Source organism: Passer domesticus, chromosome 29 (genome assembly GCF_036417665.1).
Source record: "Passer domesticus isolate bPasDom1 chromosome 29, bPasDom1.hap1, whole genome shotgun sequence".
NCBI lineage: Eukaryota > Metazoa > Chordata > Aves > Passeriformes > Passeridae > Passer > Passer domesticus.
The window spans coordinates 4,894,379-4,921,095 of record NC_087502.1 but is presented as its reverse complement, the minus strand read 5'-3'; the positions used below and the strand labels follow the sequence as shown (position 1 = coordinate 4,921,095).

Genomic DNA, 26,717 nt, shown 5'->3' with positions numbered 1-26,717 from the left:
TGCAAGAGAAGAGCTGGGCCAAGCCCTGCCCACCTTCAGTAGGGGCCAGAGAGCAGGGCCAGTGCCTTCATGGGGAGAGGACCTTGTCTGGCTGGAGGCAGCATCTGCACAGCAACAAGCTGTTAAAGCAGCTGGCACAGGGACATCAGGCATGGGCATGGAGATGGGAAATGTCTGCTCCAGGTGTCCCAGACTGAGGTGTTTGGCCGTTCCTGTAAAGCTGCAGATGGACACATGTTGAGACAGGACGTGGCTGAGGCCCCAGTTGCAGCTGGCACACAGAGACCCTCCTGCACTGCAGGAGATGCCCACTGTGCTCAAAGTTTGCCTCTGAAGACGGAGAGGTGAGGTTGTCAGAAATCCTAGAAAGTATCAGGGAAAAGGTTTTAAGTTGGTTGTTGTCACTCGGTACAAATCTCCAGTGAGAAAAGAGCCTCTCCAGTATGCTGGGTGTCTTGTGATGACTTCATTCTTCTTAGAGCGAAGGTTACCAATTAAATGCAGTTTTATTTTTTATTCTACAAGTGTGAATGTGTTCTAAATTTTTCTAATTTGAAAAGTAATTTGAAAAATCCTAAAAGACTATGGAAAAATGTAAGAAACATTTGGGGATTTTTTCCTATGAAAAATAATGCTGAATATTTCTAAAAATATATAATATGTTAAAATGTAAAACAATGACAAAATGGGGTCACTTTTTCTCAGGAGTCCTATGTGTCGTTGCTGCCTGCCCACTCCTGACTGTGCCCAGACAATCAGCTCAGCCAGTGCTGGTGGTAGCACATAGACACCTGAGATGAAGCCCAAAGATGTTGCTGCACTCAGGCCCTTCCCTGGCAGGAGGGCCGCACAACCTGTCCTGGCTGGACACCAGGGCCAGCACCTCTGGGGACAGAGGCTCCTCAACATGTACTGAGCAATAAGCTGGTCATGCAGCCATGGCCAGGACAACAGGCACTGGCAAGGAGACGCAAGATGACAGGTCCAGTTCTCCACGACTGAGGCCTTTGGCCGGTCTTGTGAAGCTGCAGAGGCGCTCCTGTGGAGAGAGGAGGTGGCTGAGGCCCCAGCTGCCAGTGGCACACAGGGACCCTCCTGCACAGCAGGGCCCAGAGCTGGCAAGGCTCCCCAGCACGGCTGGAGCTGCTGGCACAGCTCAGCCCAGTTGGACAGCTGCCCCTCAAGGCCCCGGCCAGCAGGGACGGCTCTGGGCAGGGTCCCTGGCCAGGAGCAGGCCCCAGAGCGCCTCTGCCTTTCAAGGGCAACCTCGGCCCTGCTCTTTCTCCTCCCCACCTTGCTCTGTCCTGTGCCCCATGCCCCTGGGGCTGCTCTTGGCCACAATTGCTAATCCATGATTGTTCTCTCAGGAAAGAGACATGGTGAAGTTGCCTCCAGCGTGCAGCATGATCTTCACACTGCAACTGGTCAGAACTTTAGTCAATCCATCTCTCGATTCCAGTGTCTAAGGCAGCACAGTTCAGAAGCAGTTTCCATGCTGTGCTGGCTTGCCCACGTGCTTTAGGAACTGGGCATTGCAAGGAGCTCCTTCCTCAGTGGGAGTAGGCACGGCCTCAGCTGCAGCCCCGGTGCCGCCTGTGGCGCAGGGAGCGGCCGTGGCTGTCCCTGTGCTCGGCTGCAGCACAGGGCCAGGCCGGAGCGGGGCCCTTGTTGTGCCTCCGCCGCTGCTCGGCGGCGCCGCCGGAGCCCGGGGCCGCAGCCCTTCCCCGCCGGGGCCGGGACCTGCCCGACAAGGGCGCGGCGGCTCCAGAGGCCCTGCCTGACCCCCAAGGATGGGCTCTGCCCGCCCGCTGGCCGCAAGGCTTGGCAGGAAGCTTTCTGCCCACTTTGCACAGCCTCCATCGAGAGTGGCCCTTTGCTGCGCTGAGGAGACTGAAAAACTCCACTGCACATCTCATGAGGGATCCCTGTGCCGAGTTGCTGTCCGAGGTTTTTTCTCTACTCCCCCGGGCGAGGGAGGAGGCTGCACCGGCCGAGCTGTGGCACAGCAACTGACAGCCGGGGGGCACTGCCCAGATGCGCCGGGGGCGTCCGGGCAGCGCCTTCAGCAGGAGGCAGCAGTGATCAGCACGAAGGCAAAGTAGAAAAGAGGGACCCGAATCAGGGCAAAGTCCAGAGTGCTTTAATGTCTCCAGGGAACGCCAGCCGAGTCGGGACCACGAGGCAGGGGTACAGCCGATTATAAAGGGACGGAACATAGAACATTTCAACCAATGAGAGAGAACTTGGGACGGAACAAACTCGTGACAAACATGCCAGCTCGCCAATAGGGAATGCGACAGGGAGGGACCCTTGTTCCCGATCCAGTCACCCACCGAGGAGGGGAGAACTTTCTGGAAATAGGGAAGGAGACAGTGGCTGATGGACAGGAACTCAGGGAGGGATTGACAGAGGGTAACCAGGGGAACAGGGGTGGAGACAAAAAACTGATACTCTCAAAAGGAGGGGTTGCCCGGGGAGGTGGGGGGGGGGGAACCCTAGGACCGAACCATTATAACTTTAGGGGGAAACGGAAGAAACCAAATGAACCCTGCACCACAACATCTCCCTCTTCTTTGTTTAAAATAAAAATAAAACTGAAATTGTCCTTAAACTGGTGTAGTAACTGAAAACCATAGGGAGGATTGAGGGGCTTGCTCCCAATGCGTCTTTTCACAGGAAGGTTCTTCAGGGATGGGAGCAGGGTCAGCAGGAGCCTCAACATGGTTGATTTGGGGGGTTGAGGCAAACAAAATTCTGGTCAGTAACTTATAGATTATGCAGAAACCGAAAATTAAACAGAGCAAAACGAAGATAATAATTAAAATGGCACGAATGATGGAGCCCACCCAGCCTGTCACTCCCATTTTGGATAGCCAGTCCCCCAACCAGTCCGAGGTCTGTTGTCGGATGTTGTCGACGTCCTCGGACATCTGGCGGATGGTGTGTCTGGCGTCCTCGGCTCGTGACGACAGGTTCATGCAGCAGAGCCCCTCGAACTCCTCACAGTGATGGTTGTGAAGTAACAAAAGGAAATCGATTGCCGCCCTATTTTGGAGGGTCGCTTTCCTTGTTGTTTCCTCGTCAGCTAGGAGGTCCGCTAGGGCAGTTGAGGTCAAATTCGCTTGCTTCACCACCCAGCACTCGAGGTTGCCCAATTCCCCTAGTGCTTTAGCTGCGGCCACCCACGGCAAAAATACCGAAACCGCAATATTTCTGGGTCTAGACCAATGAACAATTTCGGTGTCACATTCTGGGTCAATTTTGTGGGTGTCTCTCTTAACTCTGGCCAAATCCTGTGTGACATTTTTCCTTTTCCAATTGAGAATTTGAGTATAGTTGGGGGTAAGCAGCGTCAACCGCCCAAAAGTGCAGGGCCCTCCGGACAGGCGAGGGGGAATTCCAGCCCACGCTCGGTTACCGCAAATTAGGAATGCGCCTTTAGGGAGGAGTGCAGGTTTCAAATAAAAGGTATTGGGAACATAAACGGTGGTGGTGAAATTGCACCAGTTCTTTGTTTGATATCTCTCATTCTTAAAGTGTACTACCCGGTCTGGGATCGCACCTTGGTGAGGGAGGAAATGGAGGCAGAGGGAGGCGCGTGCGGAGCCGAGCAGCTCGAATTCCGTGGGCTCATCAGTGGTATAATTAAGAAGTTTCATGATTTTTTCCCACCAGTAACTGGGATTGATGGAACCAACAGGGTCGAACTCCGGAAACAGGTGCTTTAGGTGGGGGAGTAAGGGAGGGGGAAAATCATCCAACCCAAATGGAATTCCCACAAGACAAGTCGAGAGGGGGTCTGCTGCAGAAGCTGTTGATAGGCACAGGTGGTCTTGCCCCATCGCTTGAGCCAAGGTTCGCCAGACATTCGCCTTTGGTTGGGGAACGATCCAGGGGTCGGCTGGGTGGATCATCAACAGGAGCGAAATCATGATGAAGAAGGGTCCAACTGAAACAAACGAAGGAAATAGGTTAATACAGAGGGTTCAGCTGGTGGCGGTTCAGCCTGGGGGGTACCGGACCTACAGACTTCTTTTCTTCGTCGTCTCCAAGCTGCCTCCTCCACCTGTGCTGCAGAGCCGATGTTACGGGCTCTTCCTGGAAGGTAGGGCTTCACCCACTTGGAAGGGACCCACCTCAACCCTGTGGGGGTGGACACGCAGGCGTATCCACGACCCCACGTAACCAGGTCAAAGGGGCCCTCCACCTTCCAGGTTTCAGGGTCTTTCACCAGCACAGGGGGTTTCGCCCTCAGGTGCATGTCTTCATAGGTATTAAAGTGTCTTGCGATGGGTGGGTTCAGGCAGTCAAAACTACAGTTGAGGAAATTGATGGTGAATAAGGCCCTGGCCAGCCGGATCTGAGGGGACTCCACCTTCATAGCACCTTTTTGATGTTCTAATGTACGCTTGATGCTCTGGTGGGCCCGCTCAACCACCGCTTGTCCTGTGGGAGAGTAAGGGATGCCGGTTTTGTGGCTTACCCCCCACTCCTGCAGGAAGCTCCGGAATTCCCTGGATTTATATCCTGGCCCGTTATCAGTTTTTATCTCCTTGGGGATGCCTAGCACAGAGAAGGCATGTAGCAGATGCTTTTTAACATCTGCTGTCTTCTCCCCTGTGTGGGCAGAGGCATAGACGACCCCAGAAAAGGTGTCCACAGAGACGTGTACGCACTGGAACTTGCCGAATTCTGGGATGTGTGTGACATCTGTCTGCCAGATCTCGCAACTTTTGAGTCCCCGCGGGTTGGCGCCGGTAGCCACTACGGGCAGTTGGAACGCCTGGCACTGTGGGCATGTGGCCACAATTGCTCTCGCCTGGTCCCTCCTCAGGTGGAATTGACGGACCAGGCCAGGAGCATTTTGATGGAATCGTTGGTGGCTGAGTTTCGCCTGTTGAAAGGCGTCTGGGAGTGGGGCCATCTCAACTGGGGCGGCTAGGGCATCGGCATGCCGGTTGCCCTCCGCGATGAACCCCGGTAGGTCGGTGTGTGACCTCACATGCATAACATAGAAGGGTTGCTCTCGGTGGGAGACCAGATCTATCAGTCTCGAGAGCAAACTGAACAGGTCCATGTTGGAAACCTCCTGAAGAATTGCACTCTCCGCTCTGGAAACGACACCGGCGACATATGCAGAGTCGGTTACTAGATTAAAAGGCTGAGAGAACCTTTCAAAGACTCTGACCACTGCGGCCAACCGGCAATTTGAGGTGAACCCTCAACCTTTTCAATGTCTGTCTTCCACCGCCGAGTTTGAGGATCCCGCCAAGTCACCACAGACTTGTGGGATGCTCCGGACGCGTCTGTGAAAATTGTCAGAGCTTTCAAAGGCTTCCGACTCTGAACTGTCTTTAACGACAGTTTGAAATTCATCCCTGAATTAAACAATTTGTGGGCCGGTTTGTGAATCGAAATTTGCCCAGTGAACGAGTCCAGAGCAAATTGGAGAGCTTCGTTTTCCAGGAGTAGATGTTCTAGCATGGCCTTGGTTAGTTGGCCCGAGTTCAAATTAATTGGAACATGAATGCATGAAAAGTCAACACCGGCCAACTCCCGGATCCGGAGGCGAGCCTTCCGGATCAACTCAGCTACCAACTCTTGTGGCCTCGTCATCCTCTTGGACCTATGATGGCTGAGGAAAACCCACTCTATAATCAAGAGAGGGTCCCTCGAACCCTGGTCCTTAGATGTTTTGGTGGATGACTCCCACTGAAAAATCAACCCATGCGGGTGTGGCAGCTTTCCCAGTATGATAAAATTGAACGGCAAGTCTGGGTTGTACCGATGTGCCTGTCTCTGCGATAAGATGTTTTGGACCTTTTCCAAGGCTGTGGCGGCCTCCTGGGTAAGGGTCCTGGGAGAACTAAGCTCCTCTCCCCCTTTCAAAAGATTGAAAAGGGGGGCTAGGTCTTCCGTAGGAATACCCAGCCAAGGTCTTACCCAATTCAAAGACCCACACAGCTGGTGAACATCAGCCAAGGTTTCAATTTTGGTGTTAAAGGCCAATTTCTGCGGAACAATGGTCCGCTTGGTGATCTCCAGGCCAAGATACTTCCAGGGTGGCATCCTTTGAATTTTTTCTTCCTGGAGCTCGAACCCTGCAGAAATCAATGCATTGATTGTCAGGAAAAGCGAGTGGGTAAGTGTGCTGTCATCAGATGCACACACCAGGATGTCATCCATGTAATGTAGAATGATGGCATCTTTTGCTGCCTCTCGAACAGGGGACAGCAAAGAAGAGACGTACCACTGGCAGATCACAGGACTCGCCTTCATTCCTTGTGGTAGGACTTTCCAATGATACCTCTTCCTTGGGGCTTCTCGGTTGATGGTGGGAACCGAGAAGGCAAAGCGTGGGGCGTCGTCAGGGTGTAGAGGAATTTGAAAGAAACAGTCCTTTATATCCAATACAGCCAACTTCCAATTTTGAGGGAGCATGGTTGGGGACGGCATCCCTGGTTGGAGAGCGCCCATATCTTCAATAACATTATTAATTTGGCGAAGGTCGTGCAGGAGCCGCCATTTGTCCTTGTTTGGTTTTTTAATAACAAAGACAGGGGAGTTCCATGGTGAAGTGGACTCCACGATGTTGCCTTTGTCCAGCTGCTCCTGTACGAGCTCCGTGAGCGCCTTTAACTTTTGTTTGTTGAGCGGCCACTGCTCTACCCATATCGGAGAATTTGATTTCCAGGTTAATTTTTGGGTGGGGCGCTCTTCAGTGGCCGCTACTGAAAAACCTGAGGAGCCGTTGGCAGGTCAATTGTGGCTCCCCATTGGGCTAAAACATCTCTCCCCCACAGGGGTTCCGCATAGTCCATTACAAATGGGCGAATAGAAGCCAATTGCCCATTTGGCCCCGTAATTTGTACCACGCTCTTAGACTGCTTAGCCAATTGTATGCCCCCTACACCTTGAACGCGTTCAGCCGCGCGTTGCAACTCCCAATGTGGCGGCCATTCCTCACTAGGAATGATCGTCACATCCGCCCCTGTGTCGAGCATGCCACTGATTCTGGTCAATTGACCATCCCTGCTCACATTACACGTTAGTCAGGGTTTCCCCTTTCCAATTGCATGAGTCCAGTTTACGCGCAATGTTGGTGTTGTAGCATATGTTGAAGGTGGTATTGTGTTTTCAACTGATTCAAATAACTCCACAGGGATGGCCTGGGCTATAATTTGACCTTTTTGCAATGTAACCGGTGGGCGTATGCAAAAAAATCCCACTGCAAATGAATCAATGGCATGTGGTAATAAACCCGGAATGATGGTGATTTCCGGTGGTGTGCACTTAGTGTCGCCAATGACAACGCACTCACTCTTGATCCGGTTCCAGGTACCTGGTGCCTGAGGTGCGACCATCGCAAGATGGCACTGGGAGTCCATGATCTTAACTGACTCGACTAACTGCAACCTGTAGGGCGAAACCAAAGAGGAGGTGGTTAGAGATGTAAGAATCGGTGTTTTGCAAGAAGTCAAGTCCGGTAAATTGTGTTGAAGAGTTGGGTGGGTAAATTGGGATCCCCTCCCCAAATCCCCTTTCTTAGATGTTGAGTCACCCGCCCCATTTTTGTCCTCACGCAGGGAGGGGCTGCGCTTCTGCCTTAGTTTTTTTGATCTTTCTTAAAACCCTCCTGGGATGCCGTCTGCTTCCTCCTGAACTCATAAAACTCAGTTCGGAGTGGGCAGTCCGGCATCCAGTGTTCGGTGTTGCCACAGAGGTGGCACTGTCCACGCGGCGGCGGCCTTGGCAGGGTAGGAGTCCGTTGTGGCTGTGCGGGCATTGCTTCAAAGAAGTTCCTTGGTTCGGCGAAGGACACCCGGCGGGGCGATGGCTTGGTGTCAGTGTCCTGCCGAGCGATGACCGGAACCTTCGTCTGGCAAACCTCTATCATTGCCTGGATGGTGGGAGGCGGGTCCAAGGGCAGGCTGAGGATGGCTGCCTTGCAGGCGGTGTTTGCATTGGTGGCAGCCATCTCGAGCAGGACGCTCGGTCGAGCACTCTCGCTGTGGACTTGCTGTTCTATAGCCCTGCGGAGACGCTCGACAAAGATTATAAAAGGCTCCTCACTGCCCTGTATTATTTTAGAAAATGTAAGAGATGGTACTGCAGTCTTCAATGATAGGAAAGCCCGCTCCGCTACCTTGGCGCTTTCCCGGAGTACAGCACGGGGGATATCCCTTGCTTGGATCGCCCCGTCGGCCCAATTTCCGGTACCGATAAGGTGCTCAGTACACACCGCTTCACCACCACGGGTTGTGCTTGTTTGGGTATCCGCCCATAAGTCTGGGAGGATGTCCCTTATTCCCTTTTTCCATGCCTCCTCCCATACCCCGAATTCAGTGGGGTTGAGGAGACATGAAAAAAGTGTCCGCAAATCAGCAGGAACAACATTAGTTTCTAATAAAGAGGCTCGAAGGAGTCCCCGGAAATATTCACTCTCCCGGGAGAACTCCTTTTGAGCCTTGCACAGCTCCTTGATGGTGGAGTGGGGGAATGGGGTCCACTGCGCTTTGACCGGTCCCTGTCCCTCCTGCTGGTATGTGACAGGGGCTGCAGTGATCACTGGTGCAAGCCCTGTGTTCCGGTTCTCCAACCCTGCCCCCTCCCCGGGAACCGGGTTGTGGGAACCAGGAGGTGGGGCGTGGGAACCAGAGCAGGGGAGGGAGGGGCATTGCGTGGGAACCTGGGTGGGGCTGGGAGCCTGGGCGGAGTCGAGAGCTGGGACATGCTCCGCCTGTGGGTGGTAACTTGGGGGCGGGGCTAGGGGAGGGGGAGGAGGAAAGGGCGTGGAAGGGGGTGGAGGAACAAAGGGTGGAGCGAAGCAGGGGTGGGCAGGGTTTTGTAGGGGAGGGGAGGGGACAACAGGCTTGGAGGGAAAAAGAAAAGGATTGTGGGAAGAAGACAGGGTTTTGGAGGGAAAAACCATGTGGCCACCTCCATCTTGAGCTCCATGGGAGCCATTTTGAGACAGAGTCTGAGAGTAGTCACCCTCTGGAACTAAGAACTCAGCTTTGGGCTTGACAACCGGGGACTTCGGGGTGGGGGAAACAGGGTTCGGGGAAGAATCCCCCGAAGTCTGGCCAGGACTTCGGAGGTGGGGGGTTGGAGGACCCTGAGGAAAACCCAGGGGATGGCAAGAACCCGGCACTGTGCCTGTGTGAGCTGTTTCCCTCAGGATTCCCTTATTCTGAGGTACAGAGGAGGTGGAACAAGGATCTAGGACTTGGGGACAGGGTGAACATGAACCAGGGGATAGTTGTTTCCTCAGTTTCCCTTGTTCATTTAAAGCTGTAATAATTTGGAAGCTCCAATAAACTAATTTTTTACTCTTTGATTCCCCCTCAGAATCCAATTGAGATAATTTTGTTCCAACTGAATTCCAAAAATCTATCCTATGAACCATTTCAGGGGTAATCTGAGGAAACTGAGTAAACAACCACATTATCAACTGCTTTAACTCCCTCTTAATTAACTTAATATTTCTCCCAGCAAGGATAGTTATAACTTGGAGATAAACTCTTTTCTGCTGTGTCGACAGTTTAGCACCCATGCCGACACAGAAAACCCACCCCTTGGAGTAAAAATAAATATAACAGGAACAGAAAAAAAACCCTCAGCCACCAGCCCTAACCCCACCGGGTCTGGGACAAAACCACTGACCCGACCAGATGAAACCGGGGGGGGGTTAAGCGAGGGGGACCACCCGAAGATGGGGAGCTGGGGGTACTCACCCTCTGACCAGCGCCGACTGGGATAAAACTCCAAGGGAAGGGACTTCGCCAGGGACCGACTCCGGGGTGCAGAAGCTGTCGATCCCGTCCCGGTCCGGAGCCACGCCTCTACAACGAGGTCTGCTCACAGACAGGGTAGTCTTGACGTCCACAGAGCAACCGATGAACCAAGCAAGAAGGGCAAAACCTGCCTGCTGGCCACTAACCTCCTGCCGCGGGGTCCGGGGCTGTCCAGTGCCCCACGGTGGAGCGCCAAAACTGCCGAGTTGCTGTCCGAGGTTTTTTCTCTACTCCCCCGGGCGGGGGAGGAGGCTGCACCGGCCGAACTGTGGCACAGCAACTGACAGCCGGGGAGCACTGCCCAGATGCGCCGGGGGCGTCCGGGCAGCGCCTCAGCAGGAGGCAGCAGTGATCAGCAAGAAGGCGAAGTAGAAAAGAGGGACCCGAGTCAGGGCAAAGTCCAGAGTGCTTTAATGTCTCCAGGGAACGCCAGCCGAGTCGGGACCACGAGGCAGGGGTACAGCCGATTATAAAGGGACGGAACATAGAACATTTCAACCAATGAGAGAGAACTTGGGACGGAACAAACTCGTGACAAACATGCCAGCTCGCCAATAGGGAATGCGACAGGGAGGGACCCTTGTTCCCGATCCAGTCACCCACCGAGGAGGGGAGAACTTTCTGGAAATAGGGAAGGGGACAGTGGCTGATGGACAGGAACTCAGGGAGGGATTGACAGAGGGTAACCAGGGGAACAGGGGTGGAGACAAAAAACTGATACTCTCAAAAGGAGGGGTTGCCAGGGGAGGTGGGGGGGGGGAACCCTAGGACCGAACCATTATAACTTTAGGGGGAAACGGAAGAAACCAAATGAACCCTGCACCACAACACCGCCCCATGTGTCCCGCCACAGTCTCGCCTCTGCCTGACTCTGGCCGTATAGGCGGTGGTGCTACTGCGTGGGCATCAGTGCCTGGAGTTGGGGCGGCATCACTGCCCTTTGCCTCCGCCTGGCCTGAGCCCAGTTCCAACCCCAACCCCGACCCCGGCCCCAGCCCCAGCCCTGGCTCCTCCTGGGGCCCACGGAGGTCACAGGCAGCGCAGCCGCTCCCGTCTCCTCCACTGCGGCTTTCCCAGCCCGAGCTCCGCCGCTCGGCAGTGCGGCCGCCGGCCCCAAGGCTCCCGTGTCCTGTTCCACAGGGCAAACGCCTGGGGATGGCTGGCTTGGGGCAGGTGAGGGGCGCTCGGGGCCGTTGCTGGCTCCAGGCCGAGCGCTGACAGCTGCGTCCTGCCCACAGGGAAGGCGCAGCAGGGCCTGAAGGAGCAGTACCGGCTGGGCTCACTGCTGGGGCGCGGTGTCTTTGGCAGCATCTTTGTGGCCATGTCGCTCTCGGACAGCGCCCCAGTGAACGGTGGGGCCAGCGGCGGGCGGAGGAGGAGGAGGAGGTGGATAGGGCTCAGCAGGCGATCTCAGCCCGCTGCTGCCCTTGGCTTGCAGGTGGCCACCAAAAGGGTGCCACGGAACTGCATCCGGCACTGGGGCCAGCCGGTGAGTGAGCGGGGCCAGCGGCAGAAGCCGGGCCGTGCTGGGTGGGGATGAGCCGAGGCCCGGCAGGGTGGAAGCCGCCAGGACGCCTCGAGGGGGAGCGGGCGTGGGACCAGCTCAGGGCACAGAGCATCCTGGGCTGGGTGAGGGGCTCCCCAGCCCTGGCACAGCATCGGCCCCCACTGATGACATCATGCTCCTCCCACAGCCCGATGGCACCAGCGCACCCCTGGAGATCGTGCTGCTGGACAAGGTGTCCACTAGCTTCCCTGGCATCGTCCAGCTGCTGGAGTGGCTTGAGCTCCCCAAAGACATCTTGATGGTGCTGGAGTGGCCAGAGCGGTCTCAGGACCTGCAGCATTTCATTCGGGCACGGGGGTTCCTGTCCGAGGAGGTGGCGCGGCAGCTGTTCTGCCAGGTGCTGGAGGCCATGCGGCACTGCACCAGCTGCGGGGTCCTGCCCAGGGACATCAAACCAGGGAACATCCTGGTGGACCTGGCCACCGGGCAGGCCAAATTGATTGACTTTGGCTGTGGCACCTATCTGCAAGACACAGCCTACACTCACTTTGCAGGTGAGCCCACGCAGGGGTGTGCTCCTGGTCCCGGCATCTCACAGCCCAACATCTCACAGCCCAAAATGGGTGTGGCAGCAGGAATTCTGCCTTTTGCTGTCCTTCATGGCACTGAGATTTTAGCCAAGTTGCTTTTGAGCAGGGCTGGGTGGGGAGCCAGCTTCCAGCCCTGCTGGCAGCCTTTGCCCACCACTCTGCCCAGGACTGGGGCTGGGACTGGGGCAGCCAGCCTGACAAAAACACCCATGGGTGGGGGTAGCAGAGAGAGGGGACCAGAACCAGTGCCCCAGCCAGTTTGGTGTGCAGGTGAGAACTGCTGTGGTCTGCTCCACTCACCTGGTTTGCTTTGGGTACATAATGTTTTTTGGGGCAATGCAGGCAGGGAGGATGAAGACATGGTTTTTCCCCAGCACTGAGTAGGTTTTTCCTTGTCATGGTTGGGCCTTGCCAGGGCTTCCGCTGCCCTCTTCTGACACCAGTGGCTTCTTTTCCAACCCTAAGTCTGTACACCAGTCCCAGGTGCTGGTCAGAGAGCAGTGGGTCACCCCGTGTGCCACTGGTGCAGCCCCCACACGCCCAGGGATGCTGGGGCCAGGCTCTGGGAGCAGCAGCATTCCCCTGCTGAACTCCATCTGTATTCCATCGGAACATGGTCCTACAGCCCCCCAGAATGGACCCAGTTGGGCTGGTACTATGGCGAGCCAGCTACCATCTGGTCCCTGGGCATCGTGCTGCACCAGATGGTCTGTGGGGAGCACCCATTCAGGAGGGGCCAGAACATCAGCTGGGACCATCAGCTCTCGCTGCCACAACGGCTCTCTCCAGGTGGATCCTCATCTCTGGGCACGGGGGGAATACCAGTGCTGGGAGAGAGCAGCGGGCTGGTGAGCATCCCGCTCTGGCCGCTGCTGAGGAGGTGGCACGTGTCCTGCTCTCCTCCAAAACAGGGAATTGATGGGAAAGTTTAGGCTCAGCTCTGAGCACATCCAGCATGGCCTGGACATGTGAATAGTGGGGCAAAGCCAACAGGAGCCTTCTCCAGCTGATGGGCAGTTTCTGGTTTCTCTGCCCAAAGTGCCAAGATCTGATCAGGCAGTGTTTATCCATGCTGGACTTGGAAAGGCCCTCATTAGAAGAGCTGTTCTGTGATCCTTGGGTGCAGCATATTCATCTGCCCTAGAAGAAGGGAGAGAGTCACAGGCCCACTTTGATCCTGGGCCTGGGTAAGTTAGAGCTCCACACATGCCTTGGCAATGAGAAGCAAAGGAACCCAGACTTTTTTTTCCTGCCTGTGTCACTGTACAGACCTTTTTGTCCTGCCTGTGTCACTGCCCAGGGGTCATTAAATGGGAACACACAGCCCTTGTGCTGGAGCTGAGCTGCTCTGCCCAGCACTGGTGGCTGCCATCCAAGCAGGTTTTGCTTGTCCTGGTTCCCTGACAGCTGGGGCCCTGGGCACAGCCCTGACAGCCTGGTCTCACGCCAGGGAAGGAGAAGGAGCCCCTGGAGAAGCTGCACTGGGTGGGAATGCTGCTGCTGCTGGAGACAGCTAGGATGACATCAAGGATGACAACTCCTTCCTCCACCTGGCCACTGGCCAGCTGAAGATGATGGACTTCAATTGTGGCACCTTCTTCAAAGCCAGGCTCCACAGCAAATTTGCAGATTAGTCCACACCCAGGGAAATGCTCCCAGATTTGGGCATTGCCCAGCCTGGCTGGGAACCAAAGGTTCCCACTTGGCTGGGGTGGATGCAGCTGATCCTTCAGTCGGCTGCCCAGCTGCTTTTGGCAAGGCTGGGGGATGGGCTGGGTACGAAATGGGAGTGGGCTCCTGGCCCTGCCAACAGCCCCCAGCACCCACTGTGGCCTGGGCTGGGGCTGGGGCTGGGGCAGCCAGCCCGACACAAACAAACCCCCATGGTGGGAGCAGAGGTGGGACTCCAGAACCTGTGCTGGGGCTGCTTTGCTGTGCAGTCAAGGAAGGGCTTGGGCTGCCCCACTGCCCTTGTTTGCTTTGGGATCACGGTTATTGAGGGGGGCAGTGCAGGAGAGAAGAGAGAAAGTGTGGGCTTCCCTCACCCATGGCTGGGTTTTTCCCTAGCATGTAGGGGTTGGGCCTTCCTCAAGGCCCTGACAGAGATACAATTTTTGACCTTTTTTCTTGTTTTCCCCTTTTGTCTGTAATCTCTTTTCAATAATTTGTTGTTTGTTTTTCTAGATGAAGCATTCTAGGTGGGGTCCAGTCTGGATTGGGAAGTGCTTGGGAGCAGCTGTGGCGTGGATGGGCCATGCCCTTGGAGAAGGCTGAGGACATCGTTTGGGACCAGCTTTTCTTCCAGCCATGGATGGCGTGAGGTGGGTCCCTGTCTGCTTGGCAGGGTGGGATCAGAGCTTTTGGGAGATGGCAGTGAGCACAGGAGCATCCTGCTCTGGGCAGCTGCTGAGGGCTGGATGTGCCATGGCTGGCTGCAGGCTGGGCACGTGTCCTGCCCTCCTGCTCTGCTCCCCGAGGCAGCAGTGATGGGCATCTCTGGGCACAGCTCTGGGCACAGCTCTGGGCACAGCCAGCATGGCCTGGGCACTGCAGGCATTGGAACAAGGGGACAGGAGCCCTCAGCTGACGGGCAGCTTCTGGTTTCTCTCCTTGCAGCCAGGCTCTGTGGGTGCTGAGGCTGCTCTAGGCTCTGCCAGGGCTCTGCTGGAGCTCAACACCGGGCCAGAATCAGCCAAAGAAGAAATGGTGTCACCTGCGGCACAGACTTGCTTGAGCATTTTGGCAACACAGCTCAAGTTTGCAGAGTGTACATCTCCAAGGGAAAACATGACACCCCCAAAAAATAAACTTGTTCAATAGCTTCAGAAATTAAATCAATCTGGGATGACCCCAAATGACATTTTTCAGCTTGCTCAAGTTGTAGCTCGGCCTTTCTGTGAACAGTTCTCTTCCCCACCTGCCTTTTACTTCCCAACTGCTCCCTCTTTTCCCCCAGTGAGTTCCCAGCCCATGCCAGTCTCCATCACACTGTTGCCTTCCTTGGTGCCCCTCACCACGAGGAAGGCTGAGCCCCAGGCTTAGGGACTCATCCTGTCACTGGCTGAGGAGCAGCAATGTCTCAGAAGTCCAGTGGCATTTTAGTCTCATTCAGAGCCACTCTCCAGCCCTCAGCTCTCCTCACTGCTGAGCTCCCACTCCCTTTTCCTCGTCCTTGCAGCAGGATGAGCTCTGTGAATCCCCTTGAGCCGGCCCACTCTTCCCAGCCCACACACCCACCTCAGTGAGGCTGAAGCTGAAGCTTCTCTGTCTCCTCTGGCACACCAGTCCAGTCCCCTGTGCGGGGAGCCCCAGCCCCAGAGCACAGCACACAGCAGTGCAGTCCGGGCTGGAGCAGCTGCCCTGCAGCCCTGGCTTGGCTGTTTGTGGCAGCTGAATGCTCCCTGTTTCAGCTGTCCCTGCAGGATGGCCCCTGGGCAGAGCCCAGCCGGGCTCCCACTGCAGCCCCTGCAGCTTGGGGCAGACAGTGCTCCCAGAGCTGAGGTTCACGGGGAGCACCCGGAGCTGTGCCTTGCACTCTGCTGCCGTGTGTCACAGCACAGGCTGGCTTGTACTGTGTGACTGTACCAGCCCCTGGTGTGACTGACAGGGCCTTGCCCACTCACATCTCTCCCAAGGCTGCAGCATTTCACTGGCCAGAACCTGAAGGGGCGTAGAGATCAGACCAATGACATTTTCCATACTGGGTTTTTCAAAGGCCCTTTCTAAGAAAGGGCTGGAAAATAAATGCTGTTTGCCACATGGACATTGGGGTGAGTGGTCTCTTTGTCTCCAACCCACCCCCCTGGGCCAACGTTACAGCCACCCAGTCCCTCACACATCTCTCTCGTGCCTTCCCACTGCCTGTCCTGTCAGGGCTCCTGCAGCCCCTCATCCCTTGGTGGACCCGTCCCCACAGGGTCTCCCCCAGCCCGGCCAAGCTGCTCAGCAGCAGCACTGCAGCCCCACAGGAGCTCCAGAGGAGCCCCATCAAGAGGCACCTGGGAGCCCTCAGCAATCCAGCCAGCAACACACGGGCAGGAGGACACGGATGGCGGTTCCTGCCTGGCACAGGGCTTGTGACCATCTCCAGGCACCGGTCTCACAGGAGTCCAGCAGCTCCGGCCCCTGCCCATCCACTCTGTTGGCAGCACAGAGGCTTCAGCAGAACCACCAAAGGCCAAGGGGCTTCTGGCCACTTTCCCTGCAACACTGCACACCTGGGCAGCTTGCTGAGCCCAAGCACCCTTTTCCCCCTCTTCCCCCATGTCCTGCAGACCCTGGGCAGCAAAAGAAAGATCCTGGGAGTCTGTCTATTACAACACATCCTATATTTATATGCTAAAGAAAATAAAAAAGAAGAAAAGAACAATCTTAAAGAAACAGAAAATCCCCACTGCCTCGGGTGGCCCCAGCAGACAGAGCCTCTGTGATCAGCTCTCTGCAGAGCTCCAGCAGCGCAGGCAGCCCAGCCCCGACAGACGAGGCCGTGTCCTCCATGCCCTGCGGAGCTGATCCTGCAGCCTCTGGAAGGCAGAGTATCACTCACTCTGCAGTGCCCGGAGGACATCCAATGTCTGAAGTGCCGCGTCTGACACGGCACTGCTGATGTCCTCTGTCAGGTGTTCAAGGGCTGAAAGAGAGAGGAACAGAGCCATGGTCAGATCCCAGAGCTGAGGGGACCCGAGGAGAGCCCCCTGCCAGGGCCATCCCAGCCCGCTCTAGCCATGGCCAGGAGGGAGCAGGGACCAAGGGGCTCAGCCCGAAGCTGCTGGCCACGAATGCCCCAGGTGGCCCTGAAATCTCTGTGTGCTCTGCCCACGCCGGCCCTCGACCGCACAGGGAGCAGAGCCCTCGGCAGCCGGGGCAGGGCTCGCAGTTGCCCCCGCCAGCCCCCACTGCCAGCCCGCTGCCCTCACTCACCGCTGCAGATGAGCTGGAGCTCTTCCGTCTTCCCCCTCAGGTGCCGCCCGGCCATGCCTGGGAACACAGAGCCTGTCACGGCGCCAGCGGCACAGCTCCCTGCCAGCGGCGCTGCCGGCGCTGCAGCCACACGCCCTGCTGGCCCGGCAGGGCTCAGCCCGGGCCATGCCGCACGCTGCCGCCCGAGGGCACGGCTGCCAGAGGCCGGCAGCAGCGCCCAGCCCAGGGGGGGCTCCGGGGCGCCGGGCCCGGACGGCGCTGCCGGGGCAGCGGGCGGGGCTGGGGCTGAGCTGCGGCGGGCCGGGGAGGGAGTCCGGCCTCGTGGCTCACCCGTGAACCTGATGGCCGCCGCTCGCAGGGACTCCTGTGGGTTCCGCAGGTACGGCAGGGCCCGGCGCAGGTGCTCGGCCGCTCGGCTCCTGTCCTCTGCTAGCTGCAGAGAGCGGCAGCAGGGAAGGCTCGGCGCGGGCTCAGCCCCTGTGGCGGGCGCTCCCTGCGCCCAGCCCCGGCCTCCCCTGCCCGCACAGCCCTGAGGCGCGGCCAGCAGCCGCTGGCGCCGGGCTCTGGAGGGGGCAGAGGGCCGGCTGCTGCCCGGGGAGCCGCGGTGCTGCCCCGGCCCGCAGCCCCGCCGGGCCGGGGCTCCATCGGCCCCCGGCTCGGGCCCACAGGAGCCTGGAGAAGAGCCCGCACGGCCTCGGGGTACAGCAGCGGGCAGGGGCACAGCTGCCGGTGCCGCACACTGAGCACGGCGCTCAGGGGGCTTCTCCAGGCTGAGGCTGGGGCTTCCAGGCCGTCCTTACCAGGCACTCGGTGAACTTCCACAGCTTCTTGTTCTTCAACTGTTTTTCAAGATCCCTCCTCTTCAGGAACTCGGCCACACAAAGCAGCGTTTCCTGAGAAACCTGGAGAGCAGCAGAGACACGGAGATGGCCCCACAGCCCAGGGTGCAGGACCCGCGTCCCTGTGCCAAGGCCTGGAGGAGGCTGCAGCCCGGCAGGCGCCAGGGCAGGAGGCAGCCCAGCCCCCTGCCAGGGGACAGCAGCAGCCCATGAATCCTCACCTGTGCCACAAGCCGATTCTCATCATGGCAGTGGAAGAAGAGTGGCAGCAGGCTCTGGCACAGGGGTGTCTTCAGGGCCTTTTTTTCCTTTTTCTGTGGAAGAGTCACCAATGTTCGGAAGAGGAGTATGGAGAGCACCTGCACCTGGTTATTGTCCTGTATGAAAGGAAGAGAAAAAGACCTCAGCATTGGCTGCACGGGGCTCAGCTTGGCGCCGGCCTGTAAATCCACAGGGCACAAAGTGTCTGGGCAGCACCCAGTGGCCATGGCTGAGGGCAGCGAGCCTTACGTGGTCAAAGAGTGGCAGGAGCGCCTCAACCAGCTGCAGTGTGATGGGGCCGGCTATCAGCGTGTCATTGTCCAAGATAATAAAGCTGAGTAGCATGACCGTCATGCAAACTATCTCTCCATCTGTGTCCTGCAGGAGCTCCACAAGGCTTTCAGTCAGGCTCCACATTTTTTTGGTCTGTTCGGAACACAAGTTGGTGAAATGCCATCCTGCTGTGGCAGGGCCCAGAGGCCAAAGGCCTATCCTGAAGCACTCGGGCAGCTGAAGCGGGAGGCAGGAGAGCTGGGAGCAGCTGCTCCAGCACCCAAAGCCCAGCCAAGCCCAAAGGACTGCATTGCCCAGCTTAGCCCCTGTCTCCTTCTCACCATGGAGGGCTCGTCAGTGAACTCGAGAAGGGCCCTGAGTGCCAGGCGACGCCTCTCCCTGCACTCGCTCCGCAGGTGCCTTGACAAGATTTGCAGGACTCTCTTAGCACCGCGTTCACTCAAGTCCAGGAACTTGAGGACCTGAAAGGCACAGGACAGTGACAGGGGAGCCGGCCAGCAGGAGCCAGAACCGCACAGGGCTGGGCCCAGGCAGCAGCACAGGCACGGGCGCCGTCCCAGGCAGCTGCGGCTACGAGAGCGCAGAGAGCTGGGAGGCAGCGCTGGCCATCAGGCTCACCTCCGCAAGGAAGGCCAGGGCGGGCAGCTCCCAGCGTGGCTCCTGTGTGCTGAGCAGCCGGAGCAGGTAGCGAGCGATGCGGGAGCACAAGGAGATGGAGACACAGGACATCTCCCTGGCAGGAGAGAAAGTCACCAAGACTGTGGGCCATGGGGACAAAGCTCTGCCAGGACCGACTCACAGAGGTCTGGTCTTTCCCCAGCATCCTGCAAGGGACCCTGGGCTATTGGGGAGGTGGCTCCTTGTGGGCACCCTCCTCTCCCAGCCTTTTCCAGTCTGCTTGGCTGTCCCTCGGTGACAAGGCCCTCTGGCCCGCGACCATGGGGACTGTGTGGGGCACCCTGGGCACAGAGCACAAATGTCAGAGGCAGCGGGGAGAAGGGGGTCTCACCTGGCCAGCAGAGCCACGGCATAGTGGTGGGTGTCAGCACACAGCAGCGTGTCCCAGCCACACGCTGGTGCTTCCATCGCCACCACCACATCCTCGTGCTGCATTCGGCAGAGCAGGGACTTCAGGGTCCGCACTGCAAACCTGCGTGCAGAGCAAAGCCCCGGTCACGCTGGGAGCACTGGCTTCTGCCCAGGGACGTGGCAGGGACAGGAGGAATGGGATGGAGCACCTGTTGGGGCTGGTGGCAAGGTCATATTGCTCTTGGCACCCCTTCCAAAAGGTATCCACCGCCTCTGGCATATCCAGAGTGGTGAAGAACACTTGGAAGAGCAGATGCACAAAGAGGCGGGGGAAATACACCGTCACCATGTGTGGGACACAGGGAACCTGGAGGATCTTCCACATCACCACAGTGGCCTGCAAAGGACAAAGCCCCCCGAGACAGCGCTCAGTGCCGAGGTGTCCCTGTGGCAGGGCCTGAGCAGGGGAGGGAGAGGCCCAAAGAGGCGCAGGGGGAGCAGGGGCCTGGTGCCCCTGAAGCTGCCCCGAGGCCAGGTTTCATCCCAGCGCCTGAGGCAGGGAGATGCAGTGGGGGAAGGAGGATGGAGAGCTGCTGGAGAGGCGGCTTTAGGGCCAGCAAAGGCCAGTTGCAGAAACTCACAGCCAGGACCAAGACACCCGTTTTGTCCCCATCGGAGGTGCACATGCTGTGCACAGGGCCAGCTCCCCAGCACATCCAGGAGTATCAGCAGCGCAGGCTCCGCAGTCCTGGGCGAGCACATGATGCTCTTCCACATGGTCAGAGCAGCTCTGTGGGGTTAGAGCTCTGTCTCAGGGGGGTCTGGGACACAGCACTGTGGCCTGGGCAGCAGCGGGGACCTGAGCTGGCTGCCAGCTCTGCCCCTGCCCACTGCCACTGGCCAGCAGCTCCCAGCAGCCCAGCCCTGTGCGGACAGGCCCCTGAGGGGCCGTGAGGGAGCATGGCAGCAGGCTCGGGGAATGACGTGCCAGGGCTGGCAAAGGGAGCAGCCAGAGGGCCCTGGAGCTCTCTGTTGCTCAGACAGCTGGGACAGGCTGTACAGGCTGATGGGCTGGGGAGCCCTGAGCGCTCTGGGCAGGCGGGCCCCATACCTGTCACAGGATCGGGCCACACGCAGGAGCGTCACCAGTACGTCAGCGGGCTGTGCTTTGGTGAGATCCAGCAGGGTCCTGTTCAGCCTGTGCTCAGCAAACTGATTGGCCGTGAGCCACTGGTGGATGTACCTGACCACGGCGGGCACTTGGAGAAGGCACGGGGACACTTGGACAGCTGCCAGAGGGAGGAATGTCCCCAGCTTCCCCAGAGAAGTGCTTCCCTTCCCACCACACTGCCATGGCCTCAAAGGCTTCCAGTGACCAGTGGGTGTTGCTTGGGAGGCTGAGCAATTCCTGGCAGGATCAAACCCTGGCCATGGGCTGCTTACTTGCTTTGGATTGCAAAAGCCCTCCTCTACCAGCATATCCAGCAGGGCAGCACTGGTCTTGGTTTTAAAGATGTGCGAGTATGCTCTGAGCCCAGTGCCCACGGTGCTGGTCTCTTCCTCCCGAATTCTCTTGATTAATTTGCAAACCAGCTGTAGGAGAAGGGCAAGAAACCAGGGATGTTCCACAGAATGCTCCAAGTATGGTGACAGCAGGCCCAGCCCAGGTGGGGATGGCTGCAGGTACCTGCGCTGTTCTGTGGAAGAGGCCACGGCTGGATTGCTGCTCTTGTGTGCGCTCCACGGCTGCATCTGGCAAAGAGCGAGCGCAGCCAGAGCTGAGGGGCTGCGGGAGAGGCCGGAGAACACAGCCCAGCCCTGCACTGCCCAGGCAGGGACAGCCCCGGGATGCCCCAGGGGATGGAGCACGACTGCTGCGGGGTGTCTGCCTGGGCCCTCTTCCGTCCTGTCCATAGGCATGGCCCAGGAGATGGGCTGGGATGGGATGGGATGGGATGGGATGGGATGGGATGGGATGGGATGGGATGGGATGGGATGCAACGGGATGGCATGCCATGGGATGGGATGAGTTGCAGTGGGATGCAGTGGGATGCTATGACACCAAGCTGGCTGCAGGCACCAGCCCTGTAGCCCAGCTCTGCCACTCACCCTCCTGCAGTGGCTTGAACGCCACCACCTCTTCCTTCTGCTGTGCTGGGGCAGCTCCAGGGCCTTCTTCCTCTTCCTCCACCCAGGCCAGCTTGGGCACGCTCAGGGGTCTCTGCTCCATGTCTCTGACTGGATTTGTGGCTGCTTGCAGGAGAGATGCCTCGGAAAAGCTCCGAGTCAGCAAGTCCTGCAGTCGTGCCTGGAAGGCACCTTCAAGAGCGAAGCTTCAGGAGGGCTACAGGACAGCACGTCCTGCACTCTGCTCTGGAGGGCTCCTGCCACAAGGGCAGGAGAGTCCTGTCAAGGATGGTGGTCTGGCCTCGAGGGCACTGGCGGCAGGGATGGGAGATGCCTCCGGGGCACCAAGGCCCACGGTCGGCCCTCGAGGGCACCTGCAGGAGAGAAGCCTCGGGAAGGCCACGGGTCAGCAAGTCCTGTGGTCTGGCCTCGAGGTCAGCTGCAGGAATAACACTTCAGAAAGGCTCCGGGTCAGACACGAACGAGTGTGCTGTGTGGGGCTCCTCACAGCACTGCTCCGTCTCGTCCTGTCCCGTTGCGAGCTCCGAGCACTCTGGAGCGTTCCTGTCACCACCAGCTCCTATGTCACCACGTGTCACAAAAGGCTCTAGGACACCCGTTCCATGGCGTGGTGACCATGGTACGCCATGTCACAAAGGGCCCCTGCACACACTGCCCCTGCCCTGGAGCCACCCCCAGCCCACTCAAAGTGGCCCAGGTTAGGAGGAATCTCTGGCCCCGGGTGTCTGAGACAGCCTGACAGGGTCTTTAGGAACGGCTCAAACCATCAGCAAATGCTGCCCTGCTCTGCAGGCTCAGGGCAGCAGAAGGAGCCCCCAGGGCTGCCGACACAGCCCCCCTTGGGAAGGGCACGGGGCCTTCCACAGAAGCTGGCATGGCCTCCTAGGGACACGTCCTGGCTGGTGGCCATCCTAAACCTGCGGGTGTGACATGGACAAGGAACATGTGGGCCAGGGCACGAACGCTGCCCTGAGCCCTGGGGCCCGGGCAGCGCTGCCATCAGCAGGTGTGGCAGAGTCCCTGCCCAAGCAGACCTGCCACCCCTCAGCCCTGGCAGCGCTGGTGCCCGTCTCCTGCCCCAGAGACCTGTGCCCCTGGGGGGCTTCTGTGCCACAGGGAGCCAAAGCCCACGTGCACTGGGGACTGTGCTCCTTCCTGCAGGGGCTGCTGGCAGGAGCACCTGGAGCAACTGCTGGCAACACTTGGTCTCTGTCAGAAGCTCTTACTCCGTACTGAAATTATTTTCTCATTGAAGTCATTTCTTTCTGCAGGAAAACACCTTAACAGCAAAGGCACAGAAGAATGTGGCATTTAAGAATCCTCAGTTCAGGAAAGCTTCATTTCCCATTGCTCAATTCAAGTAGTTCCAAAAAGTTGCAAACATCCCAAATCAATTGGGATGGCTTGAGAAGGTGAAGAGTTGGAATTTTTCTTCCCATCTCAAAGCAGTGACACACTTGTTTTAACATCATCCACTGAGAGTCACTTTACAGAACATAACACTCCACAGAGGCAAAAAAAGGGCCATTCTTTGGTTTGCAAATGGTTTTTTATGAAGGGATGATTATATCCTCATTCTCCTAAGGAATAAAAGATCTCAAGAAATGAAAGTTCACTCAGTGTTCCCAAAGTAGCCCAACCAAAAAAGTAGATGGCAAAAGGGCTAATCCTCCCCCTGGTACAGATATCTAAGTGGCCAGTAAAGTACAGCTCTGCCCTCTGGTTCCCTGCAGGAGAATCAGGACCATGAACAGGAAAAGTCACAGATATTCTTTCTGCCCTCCGGAACCAAAGCTGTGCCAAACCACAGATGCTGCCTTCAACCTGGCTCAGATTCCAGCCTAGACCTCTCACCTTCCAGACAATGCCTTCTCCAACACCCCCCCAACACCAATCCCCCCAGCCTCCCGCACAGAAGCCCTCAACACCTCGCCAGGACCCCGAGCTGTCCCTGTCCCTCTGCAGAGCTTTCCCACCCTCCAGCAGACGCCCTGGTTCCCTGCACGTGCCGTGGGATGGCCCTCAGGAGGGTCTGCTCCAAGGCCTTCCCTGGTGGCAGCTCAGGCTGCCAGGCCTGTGGTTCCTGGATCACCCTTCCCACCGAGCCTTCCTGTGCACGGCTGTTCCATTGGCACCTTTGCTCAGCTCGGACTTCTCCACTTAACCAGGACTGCTGGTCAAGGATCCAGAGCAGCCTGGCCAGCTCTTTCTCCAGCTCCCTCTTTACTCTCGGGGGAGCTAGAGCATTCCACAGGAAAGCAACTGGTGCCACAAGGAGCCTCAGGCACCTTTGGCAGTGGAACAAGGCCTTGGTTTGACCTAAGTAAGCACAAGCCATTCACATTAGTGAACAAGTGCTTAGCACAGACAGACCTGAGTACTTGCACCAGTTAGAATAAGAAAAACCTGGGGACCTCATTGACAGGAGAGTGACTTGACAAAAAGTTTTAGACATAGTCTGCCAGAAGAACTAAGGGCAAGTACAGAATCAGCCCTGTGCAGGGATGCCATGAGGAAGATTTTGTGCTGCTTTAGGGCATCGAGACCACTCCTGGCCAGCACCTGGACATTAGCTTCAAGGATAGGAATGTGACACAGTGTATTTCTAACCCCCTGCCTATTGAATCACCTCAGCAGTGTAAAGATGGATGGTATTTTTGATACAATTCCTACACCAACCCACTGAAATTTATTCATGGTGGAGAAGCATTTCACTGGGGGCAGACTCCTGCCCTCCCGCCAGGTTAATAAAAGGGCTTTTTGGCAGACAATGCATTTCTCTGCTGATTTCTTTGAGTGAGGGAGACCCCTCAGGACTGCTGTATCCTGAGGGAACACCGTTGGCTTTGACCTGTAGGCACCTGCACAAGCTTAGAATCAGCTGCCTCAGCTTCCAGGACCTCTCTTGGCCAGGATCCTGACATGGATGCAGGATTGCTGCGAGGCACTTCTGGGACACAGCAGGACAGGACCGGCTGTCTCGTGTCCACGTAGCACCCCCTGACACAGCCTGGGTCATCCCAAAACCAGACAAACGCTCACGTGTCAGCAGAGGGGAGCAAGGAGCACTGGGCTCCTCTCAGGGTATCTCAGCTGGCCTTGCTCCACAACACGCTTCCATTTTCACATGAGGGATTTTCCGTGGGGGACCACCAAAGTTACTAAAGTTACCAAAGTTACCCCAGAAAGTTCATTTGGCCAAGGGGTGGGGAAATTCATGGGCTATTGTCATGAAGCAGGTGTGAGCATATAGGGCAAGTTGCTCCTTGGCAGGCCCTGCTCAAAGCAGTGTACCATGGCTGTAAGCACTCCTGCAAACAATCACTTGTGAGCATCCACCTCAACCAGGCCAGAACTCCAGTCAGGGTCTTCAGGGTCTTGGTCTCTGCTCTTGTGACAGTTGTGAGGCAGATGAGGGAAACCTTGGACAATCTCTTGCAGTCATCTCTTCAGAGTGACGAATGAGCTTTGTCATCTGGCATTGTTCATTTTGTGTGCTGGGGAATGCTTTGCCTGTTCAATAAACAGGTTTTTCCCACCTCTCTCTGAGGAAATTCTTTTCCAAACCGGTTGTGGGGAGGGGCCGTGTGAGTTGGCTTTCTGGGGGGGCCCCTATTGGAGGTTTCCTCCCAAATTTGCCCTAAACCAGGACGTTCCTACATTCCCTATGCCACATTCCCGTTCTCATTGCCCCATTCCCTATCTCATTGCCAGTCCTGGACCCGTTCCCATTCCCTATCCTACATTCCCATTCTCATGACCCCATTCCCGGTCCTGTCCCCGGCTCCTTCTGTCTGGGGGAGTGGCTCTCCAGGGTCTGGTCACCCCTGGGCACAGTGCAGCTGATTTTGGGGTGTTGCTACCTGCCCAGCAAGGGCTATGGGGGGTGATGGTGAAGCTGGCGATCGGCCGGTGCCGGCGGGCGGGACACGGGTTTGGGGATCCCCGGGAGAGGCTGGGATGAAAGGCGGGAGCCCCGGCGTGGGGAGAGGGGCGATAGCAGAGCTGGGGGAGCTCCGGCAGGCTGGAGGGGCAGTGGAGCCGGGAGATGAGTGGGGCCCGGGCCCCGAGGCTGAAAGTATTGTCGGGGAGCGGGGGAAGCGCTGAGTGCCTGGGGTGGGGGGATGCTGGAGAAGGGGACCCTGGGACACCTGGGAGCCGCGTTTGAATGAGGGGAGGATGAGCCCTGGGAGCCCCAAAAGCCCCTCAGCATGCCTGAGCAGGGCCCGGGACAGGGGAGGTGCCCAGGACCCACAGGCCCCTCAACAGCTCTGAGAAGAGGGACCCCCATAACCCCAAATTAAGGACCCTGGAAACAGGGAACCCCTGGGAGAGGTTTTTGGCTCCTCCTTGATTTTTGGAGGTATTTCTGGCTACCAGACACCCAGTGACTTCTAGAGATGGACTTGGTTATCAGGACCTTCAAAGGCAATGCACTCACATCTTGTTTTTCTCTCAAATCACCATTTCCCATTCCCAACAATTTTCTGGATAGAGAAGGCTGCGAGGAAGCAAAAGATGCCTCGGGACTCTGAGGCAAGTGAGGAGGAAGTCACTGCCCCTTTCTCCCTCTCTCCTGCTCCATCTCCCAGCCCAGCATGGCCCCTGGCTGCAGGACAACCCTGCTGTCTCAGGGAGATAAAGAACTAGGAAAGACCTCTGGCTCGGACTCGGCAGCTGCTGGGGACACCCGCAGAGCACAGAACCTTTCCCAATTCCAGCCAGAGGATGCACTGACCAATTTCCTGGGAAAAACACATCCACTCTCCTGTGAAATTTTAAAAGTTTAATAAAGGAAGATAGGGGACAAAGACCACAGAGCAAAGATGTTATGGCCAGGAGCATCTTGGCACTCAGCCCAGAGCACCCCTGCTATTTTGGAAACACTCTTTAGATACCATTTCCAATGCATCAGCTTGTTCCATATTCATAAACAATTATGTTTAGTAAACTTCTCTGAAATCTGGTTTACATATTCCAAGAACTGTTTAGCATGGCTCCTCCTCGGGTCCGCCTTTTTAGAGCATGAAGATTCCTTGGCTGTCATTTTAGTCCATTTTTATCACAACCTTCACTATTGCACCTTGGTCCACACTGTCTTCAGACGGTGAGTGCTGATGGTTGGCATATCCGTAGCAGGTGTCCTCATCCTGTGTTCATTGGGTTTTATGCCATCCAAGCAGGCATTTTAACACAAGCATACACTTACATCACTATTTCTAAGTTTTAGTTAACAACAGAAATAAAAGCTATATAACAAAGTTACTTTAACATCACACATATAGAATCCATTTTTTAATATTCGCGAAAAGCCAATATTATAATATGTATC

At 57.1% G+C, this 26,717-nt stretch overlaps 3 protein-coding genes across 3 annotated transcripts; all 3 read right to left on the bottom strand.

The window, feature by feature from the left end:
- Nucleotides 1-2,124: 2,124 nt before the first annotated feature.
- LOC135287489 (uncharacterized) lies at nucleotides 2,125-7,978 on the bottom strand. The gene is made up of 2 exons (XM_064400796.1): nucleotides 7,322-7,978; nucleotides 2,125-3,949 (listed from the first exon to the last, which is right to left on the bottom strand). Exons 1-2 carry the CDS (start codon nucleotides 7,386-7,388, stop codon nucleotides 2,607-2,609), a joined length of 1,410 nt encoding a protein of 469 aa, XP_064256866.1. The 5' UTR covers nucleotides 7,389-7,978; the 3' UTR covers nucleotides 2,125-2,606.
- Nucleotides 7,979-17,566: 9,588 nt separating this feature from the next.
- On the bottom strand, nucleotides 17,567-20,011 carry LOC135287315 (uncharacterized). The gene is made up of 8 exons (XM_064400659.1): nucleotides 19,879-20,011; nucleotides 19,447-19,634; nucleotides 19,218-19,358; nucleotides 18,827-18,941; nucleotides 18,529-18,669; nucleotides 18,164-18,340; nucleotides 17,875-18,030; nucleotides 17,567-17,716 (listed from the first exon to the last, which is right to left on the bottom strand). Exons 1-8 carry the CDS (start codon nucleotides 19,951-19,953, stop codon nucleotides 17,567-17,569), a joined length of 1,143 nt encoding a protein of 380 aa, XP_064256729.1. The 5' UTR covers nucleotides 19,954-20,011.
- A 37-nt stretch (nucleotides 20,012-20,048) lies between these two features.
- On the bottom strand, nucleotides 20,049-21,882 carry LOC135287314 (uncharacterized). Its single transcript, XM_064400658.1, has 4 exons — nucleotides 21,347-21,882; nucleotides 20,925-20,989; nucleotides 20,349-20,830; nucleotides 20,049-20,058 (listed from the first exon to the last, which is right to left on the bottom strand). The coding sequence occupies exons 1-4, from the start codon at nucleotides 21,465-21,467 to the stop codon at nucleotides 20,049-20,051; spliced, it is 678 nt and encodes a 225-aa protein (XP_064256728.1). The 5' UTR covers nucleotides 21,468-21,882.
- Between the last annotated feature and the right edge of the window lie 4,835 nt (nucleotides 21,883-26,717).